The sequence below is a fragment of the Blennius ocellaris genome, assembly GCF_963422515.1.
Source record: "Blennius ocellaris genome assembly, chromosome: 9".
In the NCBI taxonomy this organism is placed as follows: domain Eukaryota; kingdom Metazoa; phylum Chordata; class Actinopteri; order Blenniiformes; family Blenniidae; genus Blennius; species Blennius ocellaris.
The window spans coordinates 17,070,907-17,092,325 of NC_137658.1; the positions used below are offsets into that span (position 1 = coordinate 17,070,907).

Sequence of the window (21,419 nt, forward strand, 5' to 3'; positions counted from 1 at the left end):
GTGTGTGTGTGTGTGTGTGTGTGTGTGTGTGTGTGTGTGTGTGTGTGTGTGTGTGTGTGTGTGTGTGTGTGTGTGTGTGTGTGTGTGCCGTATTTCACTTCAGGCTATAAAAGCTTGATAATACACCATGCACTCATTTGCTATAAGCCTGTTAACAGCATGCAGAGAAAAATGCAGCTGAATTCATGGGAGCCTCTCTCTTGCTCTCTGTGTCTCTGTCTCCTTATCGTTGCCTTCTGTCTGTGCCGGTATCGCTCTGCCGGGTCTGACTTTCTTTCTTCCCATTTCTGCCTCGATCCCCCCGTGTGTTTACTCGAGTCACTCTTGGCGTCTCTCCTGCTCAGATCGACGACGGGATGAAAATAAAAACGCACGGCGAGAAAATGTGCGCAAGAGATTTATGGGGAACCGTTGAGCTCTTTGGGAGATGCACTTACTCCAACATAAAATACTTTTCTGTCATTTTTTTTTGACAAACACCCCTAAAGTGCAGACACTTTATCTCTCTAAAACCAATACATAATTGATATTACTCTTTGTGATTACTAATTTCTACGCTAGATTTTCGTTACGTCGTAGCTTTCGTCAGCGTTAACTCACGGGTGTCGCCGAGACTCTAACGAGCCACCAGGGGGCGATAGCAACATTTAAGAATTTTTAGACGTGAGCTGCCCATATGGTCACTATGTGTGGGAAAACACCATCAAAAGACGTATTGTCCATTGTAAAATGAAAATTTGCTCAAATTCAGCCTTGGTCCTGAATTTCAGCCAGTCTAAAAGTCCCTCTGCTGAGCTCTACTGAGAACAGGCGGTTTCTGTGTCTGTGCCTTTAAATGTTGATGAGCTGTGGAAACAGCTGTCAGACTGTCAGTGTGCATCATGAAAACACGAGACGAATCGCAGCTACGGTGGAGGTGAGGCAAACGTGATTGCGAAATAATAAAACATCCTAAGTGTGTGCCATCTATTGACAAAAAAAAACGAAACAAAACAAAAACTAGCGAAACACGAACGGGCCTTCGTCCTCGTGGCATTTCTGCGTTTGGAGAGAAATCCCAAAGAAAGGCCTCTACTGGCACAACTTTATAAGGCCGTCTTCTTTGTTTACGTCCCATATTATTTGTTTGACGCGTTTTGCCATCGTCGCCGCAAATAATCTTATTTGGATTTAGCGCCAGTGTGGCGCTGATCAGTACGTCCTGTCATACTGCATTCCTATTGGTTATCTAATTGACGTTGGTTGCAGCGGCCGTTTTTCTGACACATTTCTGACAGTGGATTGTGCCGCGGCCTCAAGGAAGGATGACAACGCTGTGAAGGAGACGAAGCAACAGAAAGAAAGTACAGGCCACTAAAAAAGGAAAATGAACTGTACATACTTCATCCCGTCTCCTCATCCCAACACTCAGTGCAATCACACACACCGGCCCTATGATTAAGAAAGCCACTCGCCACAATTCTGAATGCACTCTAACTCTCTGTAATTAACAGATCTACTTTCAGCATAATTACAATAACTAAAAACCACTATAAATGACCTGCCATCGTTTATAATTACAATATCCAGCATTGCCGTAATTATACAATCAGAAGGCCAGTTAAAAGCGGATGAGCGCAATCGGTATCTTTTCATTAGCTTGGAAATATCCCTCTCGCACTCTTTGATGAGCACTGATATCTGCGTGCACAACCGGGGGGGTGGGGGGGGGAGGCAGAGGCCCGACCCCCACCGGCTGCTTTGAACTCGTCTCTGGCGTCGTCAGCGTGCGATGACAGTGATTAGAGGACCAGAGGGCCGCCGTGTCAATCTCTGCGGCGGGAAAACAAGACTGGTAGAGGAGCGGGACGACCGGACCGCCGCCGCAGGACCGCCGTGCCCCGGCGGGGACGCCGTGAACAAAGCGGCACGCCAACGGGAGGGTGAAAGGTCGTCCACACCACGGCAGACTCAGCAGGTACGTCCTCTGGAAGCATCACACACCCCCCCGACTTATCGTGTTTAATTACAACCATTCAACAACTGGATCAATTCAGAAAAAGCTATTATTAATTGATGAATTAAATTAGCATTTTAACGATGCATGACAAAAACTCAAAAGAGGAAAAATAGATCATTACGTTTCCATTTATCTGCCTTTAAATGATTAGTCCATAATTACATTTGAAAGAACTGCTTACTCGCTGCGTACAGGATTCTGACACCGTTTGATTTCTGGCCTCTCTCTGTGATAAGTGCTTTCAAATAAATACATTTTTTTAAAAAAGGACCAAAAGGCTTCAGAATTTACTCCTCCATTAATTCACAGGACACTTTTCTGCACATTTCAGCGATGATTTAACACGTTCCAATCCAGAGACGGTTCGCTCACGAGCCGTCCAGGAGCTCTTCATTCGTGCTCACAATCAGAATTAGTTCAGATTTATACCCGCCTCCTCTTGGAACAGTGCGCCTCTGACATTTATCCCACTCCTGCAATAATTCCTTCTGCTTCTCAAGACATTTTTTGATGTCACACCCTTCAGCTTGAATCTTCCAGGAAGTAGAAGGAGCGGTTGAGAACAGGCAAAGACGTTTTTACGTTGCGTCGATTATAATGCAAAGTTTACGCCCCGCTTACATAACAACGGCGCTGGGAGTCACTGAAAACACAACTTTTTGAAAATGTTTAGAATTTTTGAAACGCACCAACTCCGTCACCATGGAAATGGAGAATAACAAGACATTTTTGAAAACACTGCCACTGCGCACCACGGCCATAAGTAAATATTATTCTGCATATGTCGTTGGACAATAACAACTGGAGTTGTTGCACAATAACAACAACGTTTGGCTCCAGAGTGCCATGACTCCCAGTCCATAGTCTCCTGGGACTTGGGGACTTTTAGAGTTGAGAATCATCTGGAAGAGCAATACAACCTGCTTGCATGAGTACAAGGTAGAGCTTTAACTTTGCAGTAAAAGCATAAAAGATTTCAGAAACAAAAATGTAAGAACCGGATCTGTTGAAGAAATTCCCCGGACCGGAGGACTGAGTCAGCCTCTTAGAGATGAAGCCAAGATATTCATCTCAGAGAATTCGAGAGTACGACGCTTCTCGCTTCCAATTCTGACCAGACGACCTTCAGAAAACATGCTTCTAAAGGAGATCGAAAATAGTCTGAATTCAAATGTGTCAGTCGCAATTAAGAACATGAACTTGTTTTTAGGGTTGAAGGTTTTCAGACCGACTCCTGATAACGTCTCAGAATGGAGACATCCGTAATGGACGGTGTCGAATGGATGGAAGCGGAGACTCCAAGGAAACCTACATAGTAAAGTGACTTTTTTCTTTAAAAGCATTGATACCTCGAAGTTAATATTTAATTTTACTACTGTGACTGCTGTTTGAAGCTGCACCAGCGAACAATCCCACCATCTACCAATACATGACCTATTATAATAACCTATTTTCAACTATTAGTTGTTGACATTTGCTGCATTTTTAATTTCTGTTTGTATTTTAGTGCAAGGTGTACACATTCCCACTGTGAAGCAGAGAGGAAAATCTCAGGCATTTAAAACTTATTTTTTACCTAGATTTTCCTATTTTTATGACTCATTGAAACTTGGCAGGGTGATGTGGTTAATAACACAATTTGAAGTGGTTTGATGAATGACGAAAAGAGATTTATTAGTGCTTTTTATAAAGACTAAAATTAATTAATGTCATTTCCATGACATGAGCTATTAGAGGCAAACTACACCTACTGAACCCAGAATGTAAGATTTATAGTGTGTGTGTGGGGGGTCAGGAAGTCCAACATGACCCACAGGGTGACTTTGTATTGAGTAAAAAGTACAAAGAAGAAACTTAAACTGAAAGGAAAATTAGATGGGTGACCCTTGGTGCCAAATGCCATTTATATACATCTAATCTTTGTTGTTCTGCACAGGAGAAAGTTCCTTTCAGTTTCTTTTCACACAACAAACTTGGAAATATACCAGGAGACCCTTTGATCACTGGACTACATTCAGCGTCGCCGCCATCTTGGATGAGGACCTGCTTCACCTTGGGTGCAATAAAGAAGGAAGGTGTTTATGAAATAAATAATCAGAACTGACTGAATACCAAACACATTATCACATGCTTTGGTTCACTAGCAACAGTGGATAAGCAGTCTGGGATTGAAATGGATAAACATCTCGTAATACTAATCTTAATCAAGTATTTTAATCTGAAAAGCTACATTTTTAATGACCAACAGCACACCTGCTGTTTGTAATCCAGCATATCTAATGAAAACGGGTTCTAAACGTAGTCTGTTTAGATTGTTTTCATTGTGTGAAGACCTCCTTTCACCTCTGAAGGAGACGTAGGTCCTCATCCAAGATGGCAGCCACGTCGAGACGTCAGTTCCAATAGGCAGCCGCAGTCAATAAGGTGTATAATTATACATAGTACATTCAATTTATTCCATTAGAAGTCAATAATGAATTAGAATAATATTGTCATAGTCTCCCCCAATATTCAGAACAGGTTTAGTGGAACTATGACGACCAAACCTTTGCTTCACACATACTACCTGTCTTTGTGGATTATATACCAACTGTGACAAACTTACGGAGTAGCTAACTCCCTATTCAAAATCGACATGTTTCGCACTTTCTAACACCTTTAAAGCATTTTCTTTCTGTTTGAAAGGATTCTAATCCATCATATTTTAAACAACTGTAACAGGAGGCAGCAGTTGACAAATGAGAGTTCGGAAAAACAAACAAGGATGAGTTATGGCCGAGTGCTTTTGAGAACGCCGGCGACTCGTTTCTGGACAGATTAATGACTCAGTAAGTGTCATACGCACACAGATACATTTCCCCATAATGTATGTCAGTAGATGAATTACTACAGGACAGATGGGGGGTGGGGGTGAAAGATAAGTGAATGAATGAATAGACGGCCCACGGAGGGAGCTCACCTGTTGTTCGGCCTCTTCTTCATCGCTGCTAATCTTCAGGTCATCCTCCAACATCCTGCACAAAGGCAAAAGGACGTGAGTTATTGCGGTTATCATGATGACCCCCCCCCCCCCCAATTCATCTCCCGTCTGCTTGCATCAGGTCGGACGTGGCAAAGTCCCCATCTAAAATTCCCTTTGAAGAACCTGTCTGGATTAATTTCGGCCTGAGCGGCTCATGTGTGAGGGGAGCGCACCAAGAAATGGGCAAAATAAAAAAATAAAATAAAAAAAAAAACCCAGATGTTTTTCGGAGCCTGGAAAGAACCACTTCCAAGACGATCTGTGACCATCAGCCAAGAAGCTGCTGGAAGAAAACACTCGACTGAGTTCAGATATTTGTCAGGAGTGGTCACTGGTGTTAGAAAAAGGTTTAAAAAAAAAAAACCAAACAAACAAAACCTGGAGATGTTGTGGTTGATTTGCTTCACATCAAATGATATTGGTGTACACATGCTGCACAAAAGATAAGTCGGAGGTTTCGTGTCCCCATCAAACTCAATTGCTCCGCTGTCTTGAAAACACAATGTTAAAAAAAACAAACAAACTAAGTGATGAGATCGGTCCCTCCATCTCAAGAGGCCCCAGTGATCGACGATATTCACCATGTGGTCAATCCAAAGCCCTTTAAGGCACCAAGCAAATGGTACAAATTTAAAGTTTTAAATTTAAAGGTTATTATGGTTCTATTTTATCAGTCTGGCAAAGAATTTGTTTGTTGTTGTTTTTTTGATGTTTCAGACTTTAGTGTACCTCTGGCCATTGCCGAGGGTGACAATGCCACCAGTATTTTATTGACCATTATTGAGCCCTAGAATAATATTTCATCACTCAGTTATTTTGGTTTTGGGATAAATCGGAACAACTCTGACTGGATTATTCAACATAAGAAAGACCTTTTTGACAGTTTCTTTATGCTTTTAACAAGCTTCAGGCCTTCCATTCCATTCATAGAAATGTATGCATCTATTTCAAGTCAAATGATTAAAATATGCTGTTTATGGTTATTGGGTCCATTAAAACTTAAATATACCTTCTGTGGCAATTAAAAGTTTTTTTTTTTTTTTTTTCAATCGCGGCTGTGCATGTCAACAAGTTATTAATGCATAGAATTATACTAAAATTCCAGACTGCAGCTCAGCCAATGGCAACATTTTAGGGGCGGGGCTAAGACTGCTGCTGTGCCACCACTGAAAAGAGGTGAAGAGAGCAAATTTGAGACTTTTATGTCTTGTAATCGACTGAATTTAAGACAACAACCCTTTTCCCAGGCTTATATTTGGGGGGGGTTCTATGACGGTCGAAACTCTATTTTCTTAAGTGAAAATCAGAGAAACACATAGGAATAATGAGCTGTTTTTGTAAATACCAGTAGTGGGACCCGGAGCACGCTTAACAACGCAACATGGGTGAACTTCTCTGATGTTTCCAGGTCATAGAAACCCATCAAACAGTTTGATAACAACATCCACCACCTTTCATATTATGGTTTAAAATGTGAAATATTTAACCCCCAAGTATAAGACAACCCAACTTATATCAATTTACAAGAAAATAAAGTGTCTTGAACTTGAACCAAAACGCCTCACGAAAGTGTTCTGAGGTCAGTTGGTTCTCAGAAGCGTTTCTAAAATCAGCTGCAAAAACAGCTGCAAATGGAATGAAATGCAACATCAGATACAGTTTTCACAAGTGTTTTAAGACTCTTTATATATGAAACTTTGGAAGGTTAAACGTGTTTTGCGGCTCCAGGTAAATTTATTTGGTGGAGAATCACAAAGGTTGCAGAACAAACTAGTTCTTTGTTTTTTCTTTTTTTTTTAAATACACGATTCTAAAGTTGCTCTTGTAATATTTTTTTTTCTTTTACTTTGATAAAGCGTCGCTTCCTCCCAAAAAGCATCTTCACAATTGTAATTTGATGTTGAAAAAAATATAGGCATTAGAACTGAACATCCAGAAGCTTGTGCAGCTCACCATTATTGAAAATATAGTCTCAAAAGGAAGAACGTTAGAGGAACATGTAGGATTTGCTATAATACATTATGTGGCACAATAATGGTGCTGAATAATGTGCAACAGGCTTTCAAGGAATTCAGTGGGAAGGTTGGTTAATTTAGAGACTTTGAGCTGGAAACAAATTTTAGATTCTAAAAAGCAACATCTGGACTCTCTGGGCTTGAATCTTGAGCTCAGAGAGTGAAGCTGAGCAGCGACTTTGTAAAAAGACTGCTGTTTAAAACAATAAACCAACTCTATTCTCTTTCTTCCATTTCAATACTTTTAGAATATTAATGCAAAAACACATTACTTTTTAATTAATTGCAGAAAATCATGCTAAATTAATAGCAATTAAACATTTCCCGGGCTACTATCATAAGCAACACATTACGGTGACATTTTCATTAATTCTCTTGTGTCTTTCACACATTAGATATTAGTTTGTTTTCCTGCCCTGTTCATATGTCAACAAACACACAACGAACTGGCGCCGAGTTTGATTCCTGTGCACACGGAGCGGCATCAATAACGTGACCTCCGCTATATGCATGGCCCGCTCCTTACGAGACAAATTATTCAGTGTTTATGTGTGGTGTATTGGCAAGTTCCCGTGTTTTACTGCTTTATATAAACCCTCCACACAAACTACTGTTATTTTAAGCTGGCACTGCTATTGTTATGACAGGAGAATCCCCTAAAGGGATTTTTACTGCCTCACGAACCACTCTTGTCAGTGCTTGCACCACTAAAACTAAGAGAAATAAATAAATAAATATATATATAAAGAAAACACTCCCCGGTGTTGTGATGTGTTTTCAGATGGGGCTGCGCGAGCTGTGAATAACTGAAGCACAATAAGAGAAAAGCTTTGCAGATAAGGGGCAACAGTGCAGCGCGTGGCGATGATAGATACGTTTGAATGAATGAATAATGGATTCATATTTTATTTCATAAGAAGGGACAGATGGAGAGAGGGAGATACTGAGTGAGATGGAGATGATAATGACGGGGGGGGGGGTGAGGGGGAGAGGGGAAGATGGAGGCTGAATGAAAAGAAAGAGGGGAGACGGGAGCGCGGCGGGGAAATGAATAAACTGCGCGGGAGAGACTGAGCGTGTACGAGGACAGACGCAGTCGGATATAAATGAGTTATGGACCGGAGCCTCCGCGACACAGCGGAGCGTCACATTTCTGCTCGCTGCAGATGCTCGTAATTGCCTTCAGAAAAACCGAAAGTGAAGCGCCAGCAGAGCTCCATTACTGGTTGGAAGTTTGTCTGGGAGCATGTTAATATTTTCCCCGAGCCAAATCAAAGCCGCGCGCGCGGCTAATGACTAATTGCTCGGCTCCGGAGAAATTTTCTGCGATCGACTCGAAGCCCGGAAAAAAAAAAAAAAAAAAGAAGAAGAAGAAAACCACAGTGGACGCATGAATTTACAGGCCGCCTGGGTGAAACGTGGTGTTTTCATTGTTGATGCGGCAGATTTTCGTAAACTGAAGGCAGTGGGGCTTAAAGTGTGGGGAAGATCTGGGGGGGGGGGGGGGGTTTCCCAATTTGACTTTTCTGAACCGTTGGGCTCCAATCATAATGTGTAGTAATTGAAATGTGGTAAATGGGGCTTCAGGGATGCAGCAGAAGATAAAACCTATGGGGTAGGGGGGGTGTGGGGGGGTCAGGGGGACGCCTTTTCCAAAGTGGATTTTCCCCAAAAATGATCAACTTTTATATGTACAATATACTTGAGACAGTGGGCCAGTGGTACTCAAAGTGTAGGACGACACTCCTCCTGGGGGCGCCAGAGAGCTTCACCATGCGGGAACTGGAACGGTCTGAGCCATTTCTGTTTCCTAACTCCGTTTTTTTGAAATGTTCTTGACCTTTACATAGCGTATAGTTCCGATCATAACTGTTACAGTTCCTGGCTTTACATCTTGTTTCATCAGCTGCTCCGCCATGGAGACGCGCCAGTGCAGCGCAATGCCGGAGGCCTCCGTGGCCACGGCGGCAAAAAAAAAAAAAAAGGGCGAGGGCTCGCGTGCGTTTCAGAGCCAACGACACCGGAACGCTGGCGGCGCGACAGGAGAGTTTTACTCACCTCTTCTGCTCTGTTGTCTGACACCCCTGAAGCAATGAAGGGATGAGATGTCCCTTTACTCATCGCTTTAAATGACGACCATCAGCCAAGTCCTCCATTCTATCCTACTGAGGCGTTAATGCAGAGGGATTACTGCTGGCTGGCTTTTCTCTGATGCCGGACATTGTAAACATCCAGCAAAGTATATGGCAATTGGTCCAAACAGCTCAATTACCCTCAGAATTAAGCGAGGTGGGCCTATTCATTACCGACAACATTTTATGCTTTTGAGCGTCGCAGTGAAGACGGAGTGGAGCCTAATGGCTGCTGTAAAGGAGCCACTGTTTGTAACCAATAACTATTATTTCCCCCCCAAATAACCAAAGCAGTATTTATCGTATGTTTGAATCCCAGGTCACTGGGGAAAAAAAAAATAGAAAATCCTCGGGGCGTGTGTTAACAATCAGCAGAAATACAGTTTGGGCGGAAAGTCCCCCCCCAAAAAAGTGTAATAAGCCAGAGAAAGCAGCAGAGCTTCAGCAGGCGTCATCCTAATGGAGATATAATTAACTATTTACCCACAAACGCAAAGCGGAGGAAATGAGAGTTTACGTGCCGGCTTTGGAACTTTAATCAAACCATCCAGATGAATTAGCGCGAACTCCCGAGACCACCGCACCGACTCCTTTTCTTAACTTGCGGGATTTTTGCATCATCTACTGGCCATCAAGTCTTTTTTAATTTTCAAAAGCCTGTTTTTTTTTTTACTCTTTGACATCATGCTTACCACATCTCCCGTTTCCTTTTTTTTTTTAATGAGCTTTTTAATAAAATGCATAAATAATGCATTGAGCTCAGCACTTGAAAACTCTCATTAGAGGAAGAAACACACGAGTTGTCACATCAGGGAAACTTTTAACAGATAATATGACAGAGGAAAAGGAAAAACAACTACACCCCCCCCCCCCCCCCCCCCCCCCCGAAAGAGAATCGTTAAAACAAAGGGAGTCAGGAGAAAAGCAGCAAGTAAAATATGTGTATAGACTAAATAATAACAATACAAACACTATTTAATATCTGTACAATCTCATTTCCAGCATGTTTAGTCATGATAGCTTGAAACAAACAAACTCAATTCTCAATTTTATTCACAGAGCTTTGTTTTTGATTTTTAAGTAAACATGATGACTTTCTTCTCTAGAAGTAGAAGTAAAAAAATTGTGAATTTGCATGTTGCAAGTTCGATTCCCCCATCTCCTCCCGTCCACGCGCCGAAGTGTCCCTCGAGCAAGGCACGGAAACCCCAAACCGCTGCCCGACGGATGGCGTGAGCACCTCCATTGGAGTGTGAACGTGCGAGCGTGAATGGGTGAATGTGATCCAACAGTGTGAAGAAGCTCCTCACATGCCAGGAAACGTCTCGAATGCGACTATCGAGCGAGAGGAATTTCCTGAGACTTGTTTTTTTTTTTTTTTCCCTCCACAAGGATGTGAAAACATTCCCAGATCAGGCTACTTAAGAGCAGGTGGACAGAGCGGCCGGGCTTTCTTTGCGGGATTTGGGCCTCTTGCAGCCCCGGCGAGTGATGTGGAGCGAGCTGCAGCCAGGGCTGTTGCAATATGCTCCTGGCTCACGTTAAATTAATGTAGCTGTACTTTCCCGCTCTGATCCACACAATCCCCCCCCCCCCTCCTACCACCAGTGAATTTCATCCAAGAGTCAAGTTTAATTTTACCTCCAGGCAGCAGCAGCAGCGTGTGTGTGTGTGTGTGTGTGTGTAGGGAAAAGAGCGGTACTCACGACTTCTGTGGTGCAGTGGGTGGTTTAGCAGCAGCGGGCTTGTTAGCTGATACAGTACATCGCTCTGCAACACAACAGAGGACATCCAATCACTGCGGCGCGCTCCGAAAAAGCGAGCCGTCGTCCGGATGTGTGCTGATTGGGGTTTGACGAGGAGCCAAAACTCGCCTCACTTCGCACTTGTGGCACTGTCACACCGGGAAAACACATCTGACTGCTATTGACTCAGCTTGTATTTGCTCCGCTTTGGTAACAGGAACCGGATTGAAAAACACACACACACACACACTGGGAAAGTTCTTGTGCTCCAAAAATTTAAAGCAGATACGGACACCGGGAGGTTAGTTATGTTCCCGGGCCGCGGTGAGAGCGGAGGGGAAACTTTTCCTTTTGGTCCGTTTCCCAATCCGGTGCAAACGTCTTAAACCTCATTAATGTACATGTCTGTAGATCTGTGTGTACTATATAAGAAATACTCATTCTCATGCTTGGGAGAAGAAAAAAACAATCTGTATTTGTGTGTACAGGTTGACTGACTGGAAAAAAAAAAAAGACTCTGTTTCAGTATAAAAGTCATTGTTTGGGAGAAGAAGCTGCAGGTGGGAGAATGTTAACTAAGATACTGTAACAATATATCAAAACACTACAAGCTTGATCTGATGAACAATAAAAACCCAATAAACACTTGGTTTTATTTGACATTTTTCTCACGTTTTCAGTCAGTTACGGTAAATAACTGAGGTTTTTTTTCTGTGGTACTTTAGCAACTTTCTGCTGTGTGACAGTGACATCTGGTGGTCCAAGAGGGTTTTAAACAAAGGGACTCACAGTCACAGAAATACACAGTTAATTACATTTCAGAAGTGTAGTAAAGTAATTGAACCTGTACTTTGATCTACACTGGTATCTTAATACAATAACGCAGCTTAAATTTTCTTACCACACAAATATAAATGTTACATATTGCAATATAAGCCAAATGAACAGCCAAATGACAAAAAAAAACAAAAACCCTGTGACTTATAGTCCAGAGAATACGGTAATTGTTTATCAGTTTCAAGATGCCAGAGAAAACCCGACCAAACGACGGTGGGTGTGGTGTAGCCACACCTCCCATCGGGTGTTTCAGGTGTTCTCCCAAATGCATTTTGCTCTCCTAAACTGCTGATCAAAGATTAAGTGATCAATATTAATGAAAGTGCGCGTGTTGTGACGGGAGCTTTCATCCGTGGGGTGGGCGCGCCGCGCTCGCTTCTCCTTAATCACGTTGGGTTTGATTATCGGTGCAGATGAACACGGGGAGATGAAAGTGAAGCTTTTCAGACCATCACCCTCCCGTGGCTGCGGTTTCAACATCAGCTGCTTCCCCCCCCCCCCCCCCCCCCACACCTCTTCTGGGCGGCGTTGCCTTCAACGGCCTCCTTGGCGCCAATTATCATACACTCTCTCTCTCTCTCTCTCTCTCTCTCTCTGTGTGTGAGTGTGTGTGTAAACGCTGGGAAACTTACTCTGGGTGTTGTAGCCCGAGGTCACATGCTGCGACTCCTGGAGAGAGGCAGAGGAGGAGAGAGAAAGCCAGAGGGAGACCAGTTGAATGAATAAACCAACAGATGTCATTATTGATTTCACAGCAGCACGAGGATGCCGTTACACAGAAGAAGAAGAAGAAGAAGAAGAAGTAGAAAAGAAAAGGAAAAAAGAAAGACACCCCTTCTAATTCATTAACCACCAGGTCAGATTTACCGCCTCTGTGTTTACGCCGCTTCTGCTTTTGATTGAGTAAAACATCTCCTGCTGCTCCGGTGTGACTATCATCGCCACTGATTAACACAATAAATAAGACGATTGCTCCCCACTCATGACAAGGAGACATGAAGGATTTTTCGGAGGTACTCTTTTTTTTCTTCTTCTTCTTCAACAGAACTAAATTCAATGCACAAATACAGAGTGTCAACACCACAAGTTGGAAATGGGAATTTCCCATCTTGAGCGCTTAAAGGGTAACTGAAATGTTTTTCAGATTTCATCTTTAGAAAGAAGAATAAATATGCTTTCGAAAGGTATATAACATTCCCAGATAAAAGTCCGAATTCCGACCCTTTTAATTGACTTTACATGATGCAGCAGACGACGGTATATTTGCGGGCCATAAATGTGAGCCGCCTGAGCTAGACCGGATATGACGTACGAGGGGTTATATGTCCCAGCCAAAACAACATCAGCTGATTGAAGAATGGAGGGGTTTGGCGATACAGAAGCACCTAGGAGCGATGTTAGCGAAGATTTAAGTGACGTATCGTTGATTTTGGACGAAGATGAAGGAGAGGAATCATCGGAGGAAGAATTAGAAGAAAATCAAGGCGTTCAACCATACATGTTTGAGCCGTGAGTACATATTGTGTGTGACCGGGTATTTACCCGTGTGCACATATTGTGCGTGACCGGGTATTTACCCGTGTGCACATATTGTGTGTGACCGGGTATTTACCCTTGTGTCAGAGTGGGTGTTTTGCAAAGTTTATTGGTCTATTTGTCTTAAGTTTTAGCAGGTTTTAAAAAGACTTACTGAAAGTTGGGTTTAAAAATCCGTTAAAAAGCCGTTTAAAAATGGTGGGGACAGAACCAGGTTTCAGGATACGTTTCCTCTTCACAGCAAAACCAAGTGACTCTCGGATTGCGGGTGCTGTTTCGTAACAGTCATCTGTGAAATGTTGACTGCAGAGATAGGAGGCCTCTGTTGGTGTCCAGTTGGAGCGAGTGCGCTGCACTTGTTTTGTCCATAATCTCCTCAAAGTTTCATCTTTTGGGAATTTATGGACACTTACAGACGGACTGGGCATTTGGGAACACCCAGCCGCAACACAACGCTTAGGCATGACTCTAAATAACTGCTAAATAACGCGATAATGCAGAGCACATGTAAACAAGACACTACGATCAGCTGTTGTGGGGGGAAGTAAATAACTCCTCATACGTCACAGCGCAAAACTACGGCAAGTTGGGAAAACTAGGTCAGATTCACAGGGCGGGAGATTTAAAGGCATTTTTAGACGTTCGGCGCTCAAGAGCAAGATAGTGGTGTGATTGTCATTGGTGTGTCATATATCATTCGAAAGGGGGAAAAATAATGCTAAATACTGGTGTATTTTAATAGAATTATTTCAGGGACCCTTTAAACTCCACTGAGATTGAATGAATGAATGGTTTATTTTGGTTACAGTTTCAGTATAAGTGCAGTTGATGAATTTTTGTGCAGTTCATGGTACAAGTTCACACACCTGGGATTTTTCACAATATACTTGTAACCGAAATGGGTAGAGGCTGAAGCCAAGGCTTATTTTAGCCTGTCCCTTAAAAACCCGTGCGGTTACCCCAGACACCAGTGATGCAAAAAATATAATAAAATTTTAAAAAAGCAACTGGAGAAAGAAAATAAATAAATAAATAATAATAATAATAAACATAGCAGTCGTAATACGGGAGAAAAAATTTATATGGAACATAACAGAAGTAATACATGAGAAAAACCCAACCAAACAAAAAGAAGTAACAGAAATTATTGTTCATTGTAACCATTCATTATTTTTCTTTTTACTGTTTTTTTGAAGCAGAACAGTGATTTGCACAGTTTTAAGTTGTGACTGACACCATTCCATAAACCTACTCCCAGAAAAGCAACACATCTGTATTTCACGTTGGTTCTCGCACCACCTTTTTCAAATATACACAGTCCTCTTAAGTTGTAGTTGTTTTCTCTTAATTAAAAAAAATAGCTGTGGGAAGACTTTTATTCTTTATTCGAAATATTATTTCTAATGTTTTTAAATATACCATATCTTTAAATTTTAATGTGCAAGTGGCTATAAATAGTTTATTAGTATTTTCTCTATAGGAAGCTTTATTTATTATTCTAATAATTCTTTTCTTGAGTTTAATGATCTATATGTTTAAGGGTCTATATGTGTTCTATATGTGTTTCCCCAAACCTCAACACAGTATGTCATATATGGCATAAGTAAGAAATACAATATTCGCAAACATTTCTTATTCAGAAAGTCACTTGTTTTATAAATAATACCAATAGTTTTAGATAATTAATTTTTCATATATTCTATGTGTGGCTTCCAACTAAGTTTATCATCTAGCATGACTGCCAGGAATTTGGTCTCATGTACTTTTTCAATTTGTACTCCATTTAGAATTAATTGAATGTTGCAGCTTGTCCGAGTCCCACCAAATACCATACATTTTGTTTCATTTTCATTTAATGATAACTTATTAATGTCAAACCATTCTTTTAATGAGATCATCTCTATTTCTACTGTTGTCAACAGTTCTTTAATGTCTGGTCCTGAGCAATATAAAGTTGTATCATCCGCAGATTCACACAATGTGGAGAAACACTAAAACGACAAGCACTACAAGTCTCTATATCCTGTATAGTTCATTTGACTGAAGATGTAAAGGGTTAATTTTGTGCGGTTGAATACAAGTGAATGCTGTCAAATGGGAAAAGAGGCAGGTTTTTGAGAGCTCATCGCTGTGTTGACTTTATCGATCATATTAACGTTGTTTGTCTCTAACCTGCAGGTGTTTTTCTTGGGGGGGGGGGCAAACCGTTTTCTGTCATGTGAACAAACCAAGTGGGAAATGGGATTTTTTTCCCCACCTGCTAATTTTCTCAGCTCCCTCAGCCACGCAAAAAAAAGGCGCCAACATGACGATGAAATTTATGCTGATGAAAATATTTCCCAGTCGAACGCCTTTACCTGCGCTATGGAGCATTAAATGACTTTAACCAATAATAAGGCAATTTACATTACAGTAATTATATCTTATAACATTATATACAAAGTCCTACCGCAGCGCTTACTGTGCAAATATTACCAGCCACAGTGCAGAGCCGGTCACTCAGCACGGAGGCGAATTAAACATGCAACGCTTAACATTGTGATTTAATTAGCTGTCACTTGTGCCGTTGTGCAGAATGAGGCGACGGAAATCTGAATATATCGCCGCGATCACTGCCGCCGCCCGTCCCTGAATCAGACCTAATGAGCGGGCTGAGGGTTTTTCCACTGACAAGGCTGCACTTAGTTTTATCGCCGGGGCATCAAGCGAGTGTCGGGAGTTTAAGTAGAGCTTTTTCAACTGTGTCACATCTTTTTCCCCACCCTCACTAATTCACACTCAAATTAGGAGAGGAGGATGGAGATTTGAAGGAGGTGCGAGATGCCCGAGTGTTTATGGACTGTTGAAGGCCCTGCGGAGGAGCCGAAAGGCGGCGCTTCAGTGGTGACGTCGGAGCAAAAGTAATCCGATTACACACAGACTCGATTCAATTCAATGGTGGAAGTCCGGTGTTTTCATAGGCCATGTACGGGTTACCTCGTTTAAAAAAATAGAAGCACTACAAGTGTAAACACTGGAGTTAATTCTCTCTCTAGTGGAGGGCTGACGGGTAAAGCCGGTTGTTGGGATGCTCTGCGCGTGCGTCGCAAAGCATTATGGGACCTGATCCACTGAAATGGGTCAGGTTCCCATCTTGGTGCTGATAAAGCGACTTAACATTGTTCAGTGTTCATGTAAACAGTCTGAGCGTAAAATCAAAAAGATTGACAAGAAAGGAGTCACGGAGGGGGACGGACACACGGGGTGGGCTCACCTTGCTCGGGATAGGAAACTTGGTCTGCTCAGCTTTTCCTGGAGTGTGTATGGCAGTGAGCGGAGGAGGCCAGGAATGGGTCATCTCCTGAACACACACACACACACACACACACACATCAGGTTGATGACAAACAGTAGCAGGAGGTGACGCCGTACCTGGTGAATCACAGGCTGCTTATGCAACACGTTTGGTGCAGAGGAGTCGGGAGAATAAACTGAGAGACTGGCGGGGAGCTGGCGGCCCGACGGGGATCAGCGTGTGCACGGCAAATTGTTGAATTACCACAAATATAAGCTGACTCCATTCGAACTGTACGGCACAGCAGCAGAGACCGCTTTCAATTATTCTAATCACACGGTCTCCTCGGTCTCAGTATGCAAGATAAGGTGTGTGTGTGTGTGTGTAAAAGGAAACTGTACAGTTTGCTCATGTGGAAAACCTCTTCATAATTTTGCATATTAACACTTTGCTTGATGAGCAGATCGACCACCACACACACACACACACACACACACACACACACACACACACACACACACACACACACACACACACACACACACACACACACACACACACACACACACACACACACACACACACACACACACACACACACACAGAGGTCACTGGGTCAAAGGCCTTGGATTTCTCATCATCCCTCTCTTCACTCCCTCCAGAGCAGATGACTCACATTCATCAGATGACGCATGTTTTCGTTTGAGCGAGGTGCGTGCGTGTGTGTGCGCGTGCGTATGACTCCGAGAAAACATGCTTGTGTTTGTAACGCACTCAGCCTGACGACATACAGCGTGTTGCTAGGAAACCACTCTCTGACATCATTACGTCCTCCGAGAAGAGTTCCCGCGCTCTGAAAGACGGGAATCCTGATTACCCCCGTGTGTGTGTGTGTGTGTGTGTGTGTGTGTGTGTGTGTGTGTGTGTGTGTGTGTGTGTGTGTGTGTGTGTGTGTGTGTGTGTGTGTGTGTGTGTGTGTGTACGTGAATACCAATTACACTTTAACACACAGCTCACCAGCTGCACATTGTCAATTGCATGTCAGATTAATGTAGAAAAGAGAGAGAGAGAGAGTGTGTGTGTGTGTGTGTGTGTGTGTGTGTGTGTGTGTGTGTGTGTGTGTGTGTGTGTGTGTGTGTGTGTGTGTGTGTGTGTGTGTGTGTGTGTGTATTTTAATACATTTGTGAATCATTCAACACATTGAATAAAAGTTGCTCATAGAAATTTTTTGCACATTTCCAGGCGTCATTTCTGCAACTGTCACAATTCCTTGTAATACCAGTTCATACCACCGGGTGGTGTAAGTCATCTGAACTTTTAAAACCTTTAAGCAAAACATTTTTGTCAACTCTATGTTTTAGTTTTGAGTTTACATTTATTTTGATATTTACAAAATCTAACAACATCGAGTCTTAAACGTCACATTTGTACGTAAAAAAAATAATTATAGAGTGAACTGAAACATGGAAACCAGGTTGTTTTTTTTAATAATCATCACATTTCTGAAGTGTATGTAAACACTTCAGATCTGATTATTTCACTCGATTACTCTCCTTCCACAGACTTTATTGATGCCTCCATCTCATGTTAATGAAAGCGCATCACTCTTGCAAAGTAAAAAAAAAAAGGCTATTTGGCAGAATAATGACTAAAACAGACTAAACTCATTTACTACTAAACGGCCCGGCTTTATTTTGAATTTAGAACTGTAGAATTGTCAAACACTGTGCACTGAGTGAGTGAGTGTGTTTTCCCACAATAATTGCCTGAGTGGAGTTTGGTTTCTACCGAGAAGCTGTTGTTACAAACGTGTGACACTCGTTTGAATGTTTTCAGGAAGCCTTGAGGAGCTTCTTTAATGAGAAGTACATGAGCACAACGCGTCTTTTCCTCTGCTTCCTGATAGTTTTTTCAATTCCCTAGAAATCGGAGACTGTCGAAGAGTTTAGCTTGTGAGAAATAATCGCGAGAAACCTCGGCGATGTTGGCTATGTGGGAATACAAGTTAGAAGAAAGGAGGTGGAGATAAATGAGAGTAAAACAGGCCAGACGTCTTTCTGAAGTTTTAGGACCAAAGGAAGCAGTTTTGACATTTTCCAAAAAAACAAGATCCATCTGGTTTAAAATGAAGACAAAATGCTCATTGTTGGGCTTTTTTCTTGGACTTTGAACTGATTAAGAGAGATTAGTAATTTGTCTAAAACCACGATTCTCGTGGTTTTACACATTTTATCTCGAGAGCCTGATTTTAGCAGCTTTTAGCTACTTTAGCCATTTTAGAAGCTTCTTTGTCTGTTTTGGCTGTTTATTGAAACATATTTTAGTTCTTTTACCTTGAGAATCTGTTTGTAAGCAACATTTTTTAGGTACTTTAGCCATTTGAGCAGCCTTAGCATCTTCAACTACTTTAACCATTTTCACTCTTTTACAATGTTTAGTCATTCATTTTTTTCCCTCCAATATTTTTTTAAACCTACTATAGTGAATTTAGCCATTTTTGTTTTACCTATTCTCCTGGTTTTATCCATTTAAACAATTTTAGCCTACTTACCTTTATTCGTTGTTTTTATCAACTTTTTTACTTTTTAAGCTAATCTTCCTATTGCATCCCTTTTTAAACAGGCCATACATACCGTTCTGAAAACAAGCCTGTTGTACAAATAGATACAAAGAAATTCTAAAAATGTTTATTTAAACACAATTTTCTCAAAGCTTAAAGGTACCGCTACAGGAGAACTGAAGAACACGTGGCATCCTCAGTCCATGCCATGACGGTGTACTATACTGCAGAAAGAGGATATCCATTTAAATCCGCCTTTCGGAGTTCCGTGCATAATATCTGTGACACAAACCATCCGGAATGAGCCACGATAAAGTGGTAGCAGTGAGAGAAATGAAGCTCCGATTCACCCGGGCCGGCAGTGTGGACCCTTTGATCTTTCCACTTGACACGGCTGAGAACCACAGACTGAATTCAATGGAGCACCTATACTATTGACGAAGGCCTTTCATGCAGCGGGCAATAGGCTATCTGTCACAGTCCGTTGACCACATATTGATTTGTGAGAGAGATGGTGTGAGACTCAACAGAGGAGAGGGGAGTACACAGAAAGCAGTGTTGAGAAAGGTTCCCCCGTCTTTAAGAAAGACGGGAAAGATGGACTTCGGGTGGAAAAAAAAAATGTCCCTTACTGCCTGCTTCTAGCCACGGTGCCCTCGTTTCTACCTCCTGCCTCCGTTTCCACCCATATTTCCTCACGAAAACTCAAAACCTCTGGAGGCAGATGGGCGACTTCGTGAGCAAACAGAAAACACCTGATAATCACTGCAATTACTGCGTGTGTGTGTGTGTGTGTGTGTGTGTGTGTGTGTGTGTGTGTGTGTGTGTGTGTGTGTGTGTGTGTGTGTGTGTGTGTGCGTGCGTGCGTGCGTGTGTGCTAAATGCAACATACCCGCAGAATCTCTTCGACACAGCTGGAGTCGTTTGGTAGGCTGACCTGGAGAAAGCAAAAGAGAGGGAAGCGATTTCAAACGCATCATCAATAGCATCAACACAATAGCGGTGCGAAGACCGAATAAACACAGAGAACACAATGTCTGTGTGTGTGTGTGTGTGTGTGTGTGTGTGTGTGTGTGTGTGTGTGTGTGTGTGTGTGTGTGTGTGTGTGTGTGTGTGTGAGTGTGTCCTAGAAACTCAGTTGTTGTTTTTTTTAACAATAGACACTTCATTTCTGGAAAAAAATTAAATAGGTGTGGATTAAATTTGAAATATCTGATAAGTCTTTATAATATTGTGTGCAACTGTTTCGCTTAAGGTCCATTTCATTGGAATTTTCTCCATTAACGCCTTTCTAAGTTGAATTTACTACCTCTTATGTAATGAGATGCTACGCACTCTGCCGATGACGCCATGCTCTTGGTCTCAACTAAATCAATGTGGTGTGAATTAACAGGACATCAAACCTCCTCCTTCCTCTCTCTTGAACTCCAATGTGAAAAAAGCGAGTTTCTTCTCAGTGTACAAATTCAACCGGATCAGATTTGTGCCCCTGGGGCCGTTTTCTAAGTCAAGAATATGATGGTGTGTTTGATTTACTGGATCTGGAAGTGTTTTGCAGTGTTGCCTCTCTGAGTCTTAATTCCACACACCCACGTTGGGCACTGTAACGTTTGTGTGTAATGACATGTTGGTTGCATTGTCTCCAAGAGAGTCCTACGCTGGCTCTTTCTCGTACGTATCATTAGTGGGAGCGTTGGCAGGCGCCTTTATTCCTTGTTGACAAAGCTTAATAGCACACTGATGGATTTTCAACCACGTCTGCGTGCACAACGAGGATCGGAAGGTTTATGGTTTGAGGGACTTTGGTATTTTTGTGCTTTTCGCAACAGCATTTCTTGGATGTGATGTTTTAACGGGGTGCAAAAGCAGAGCCTTCACGGCCAAACACGGACACAAACATCTTGTTCTTTTAGTCCATCGGTTCATTAATGAATTAGTTCATTCATTCAGTTCTATCCAATGAGCATGTGCTGACTGTTGAATATTTACTTTGATAATGACTGATGAACTCAATATCAATTGAATGTCTAAGTCAGATGTATATTATTAATTAATACAGCTACATTTTTCACACAAGGGCTGCGGGAAACAATCTGTCGTCGTCGTGAGGGCCGATTTGACTTGATTGCATCATGACATGTTTGACTGACGTCATGCACGAATTAAAGCAACCCAATACAAAGTAGCCTTCAGAATAATTTTCTATGGGAGCGTCATATCGTATGTGTACAGACACACCGAGGAACAAGTTGTTCCACTCTGGTTCAGCTTAAAATATTCTTGAGTTTTCCACTTTAAT

General features: G+C 42.1%; 1 protein-coding gene across 1 annotated transcript in view; it reads right to left on the reverse strand.

Moving 5' to 3' along the window:
- Positions 1-21,419, reverse strand: part of aff2 (AF4/FMR2 family, member 2) — a gene marked incomplete at both ends in the record, with an annotated part of 160,721 nt that overhangs the window by 50,992 nt on the left and 88,310 nt on the right. The window contains 5 exons of the mRNA XM_080501965.1: positions 4,959-5,013; positions 10,875-10,938; positions 12,383-12,419; positions 16,540-16,626; positions 20,013-20,057. Coding sequence (XP_080358091.1) covers positions 4,959-5,013; positions 10,875-10,938; positions 12,383-12,419; positions 16,540-16,626; positions 20,013-20,057 — 288 coding nt within the window. The remainder of the gene's footprint in view (positions 1-4,958; positions 5,014-10,874; positions 10,939-12,382; positions 12,420-16,539; positions 16,627-20,012; positions 20,058-21,419) is intronic.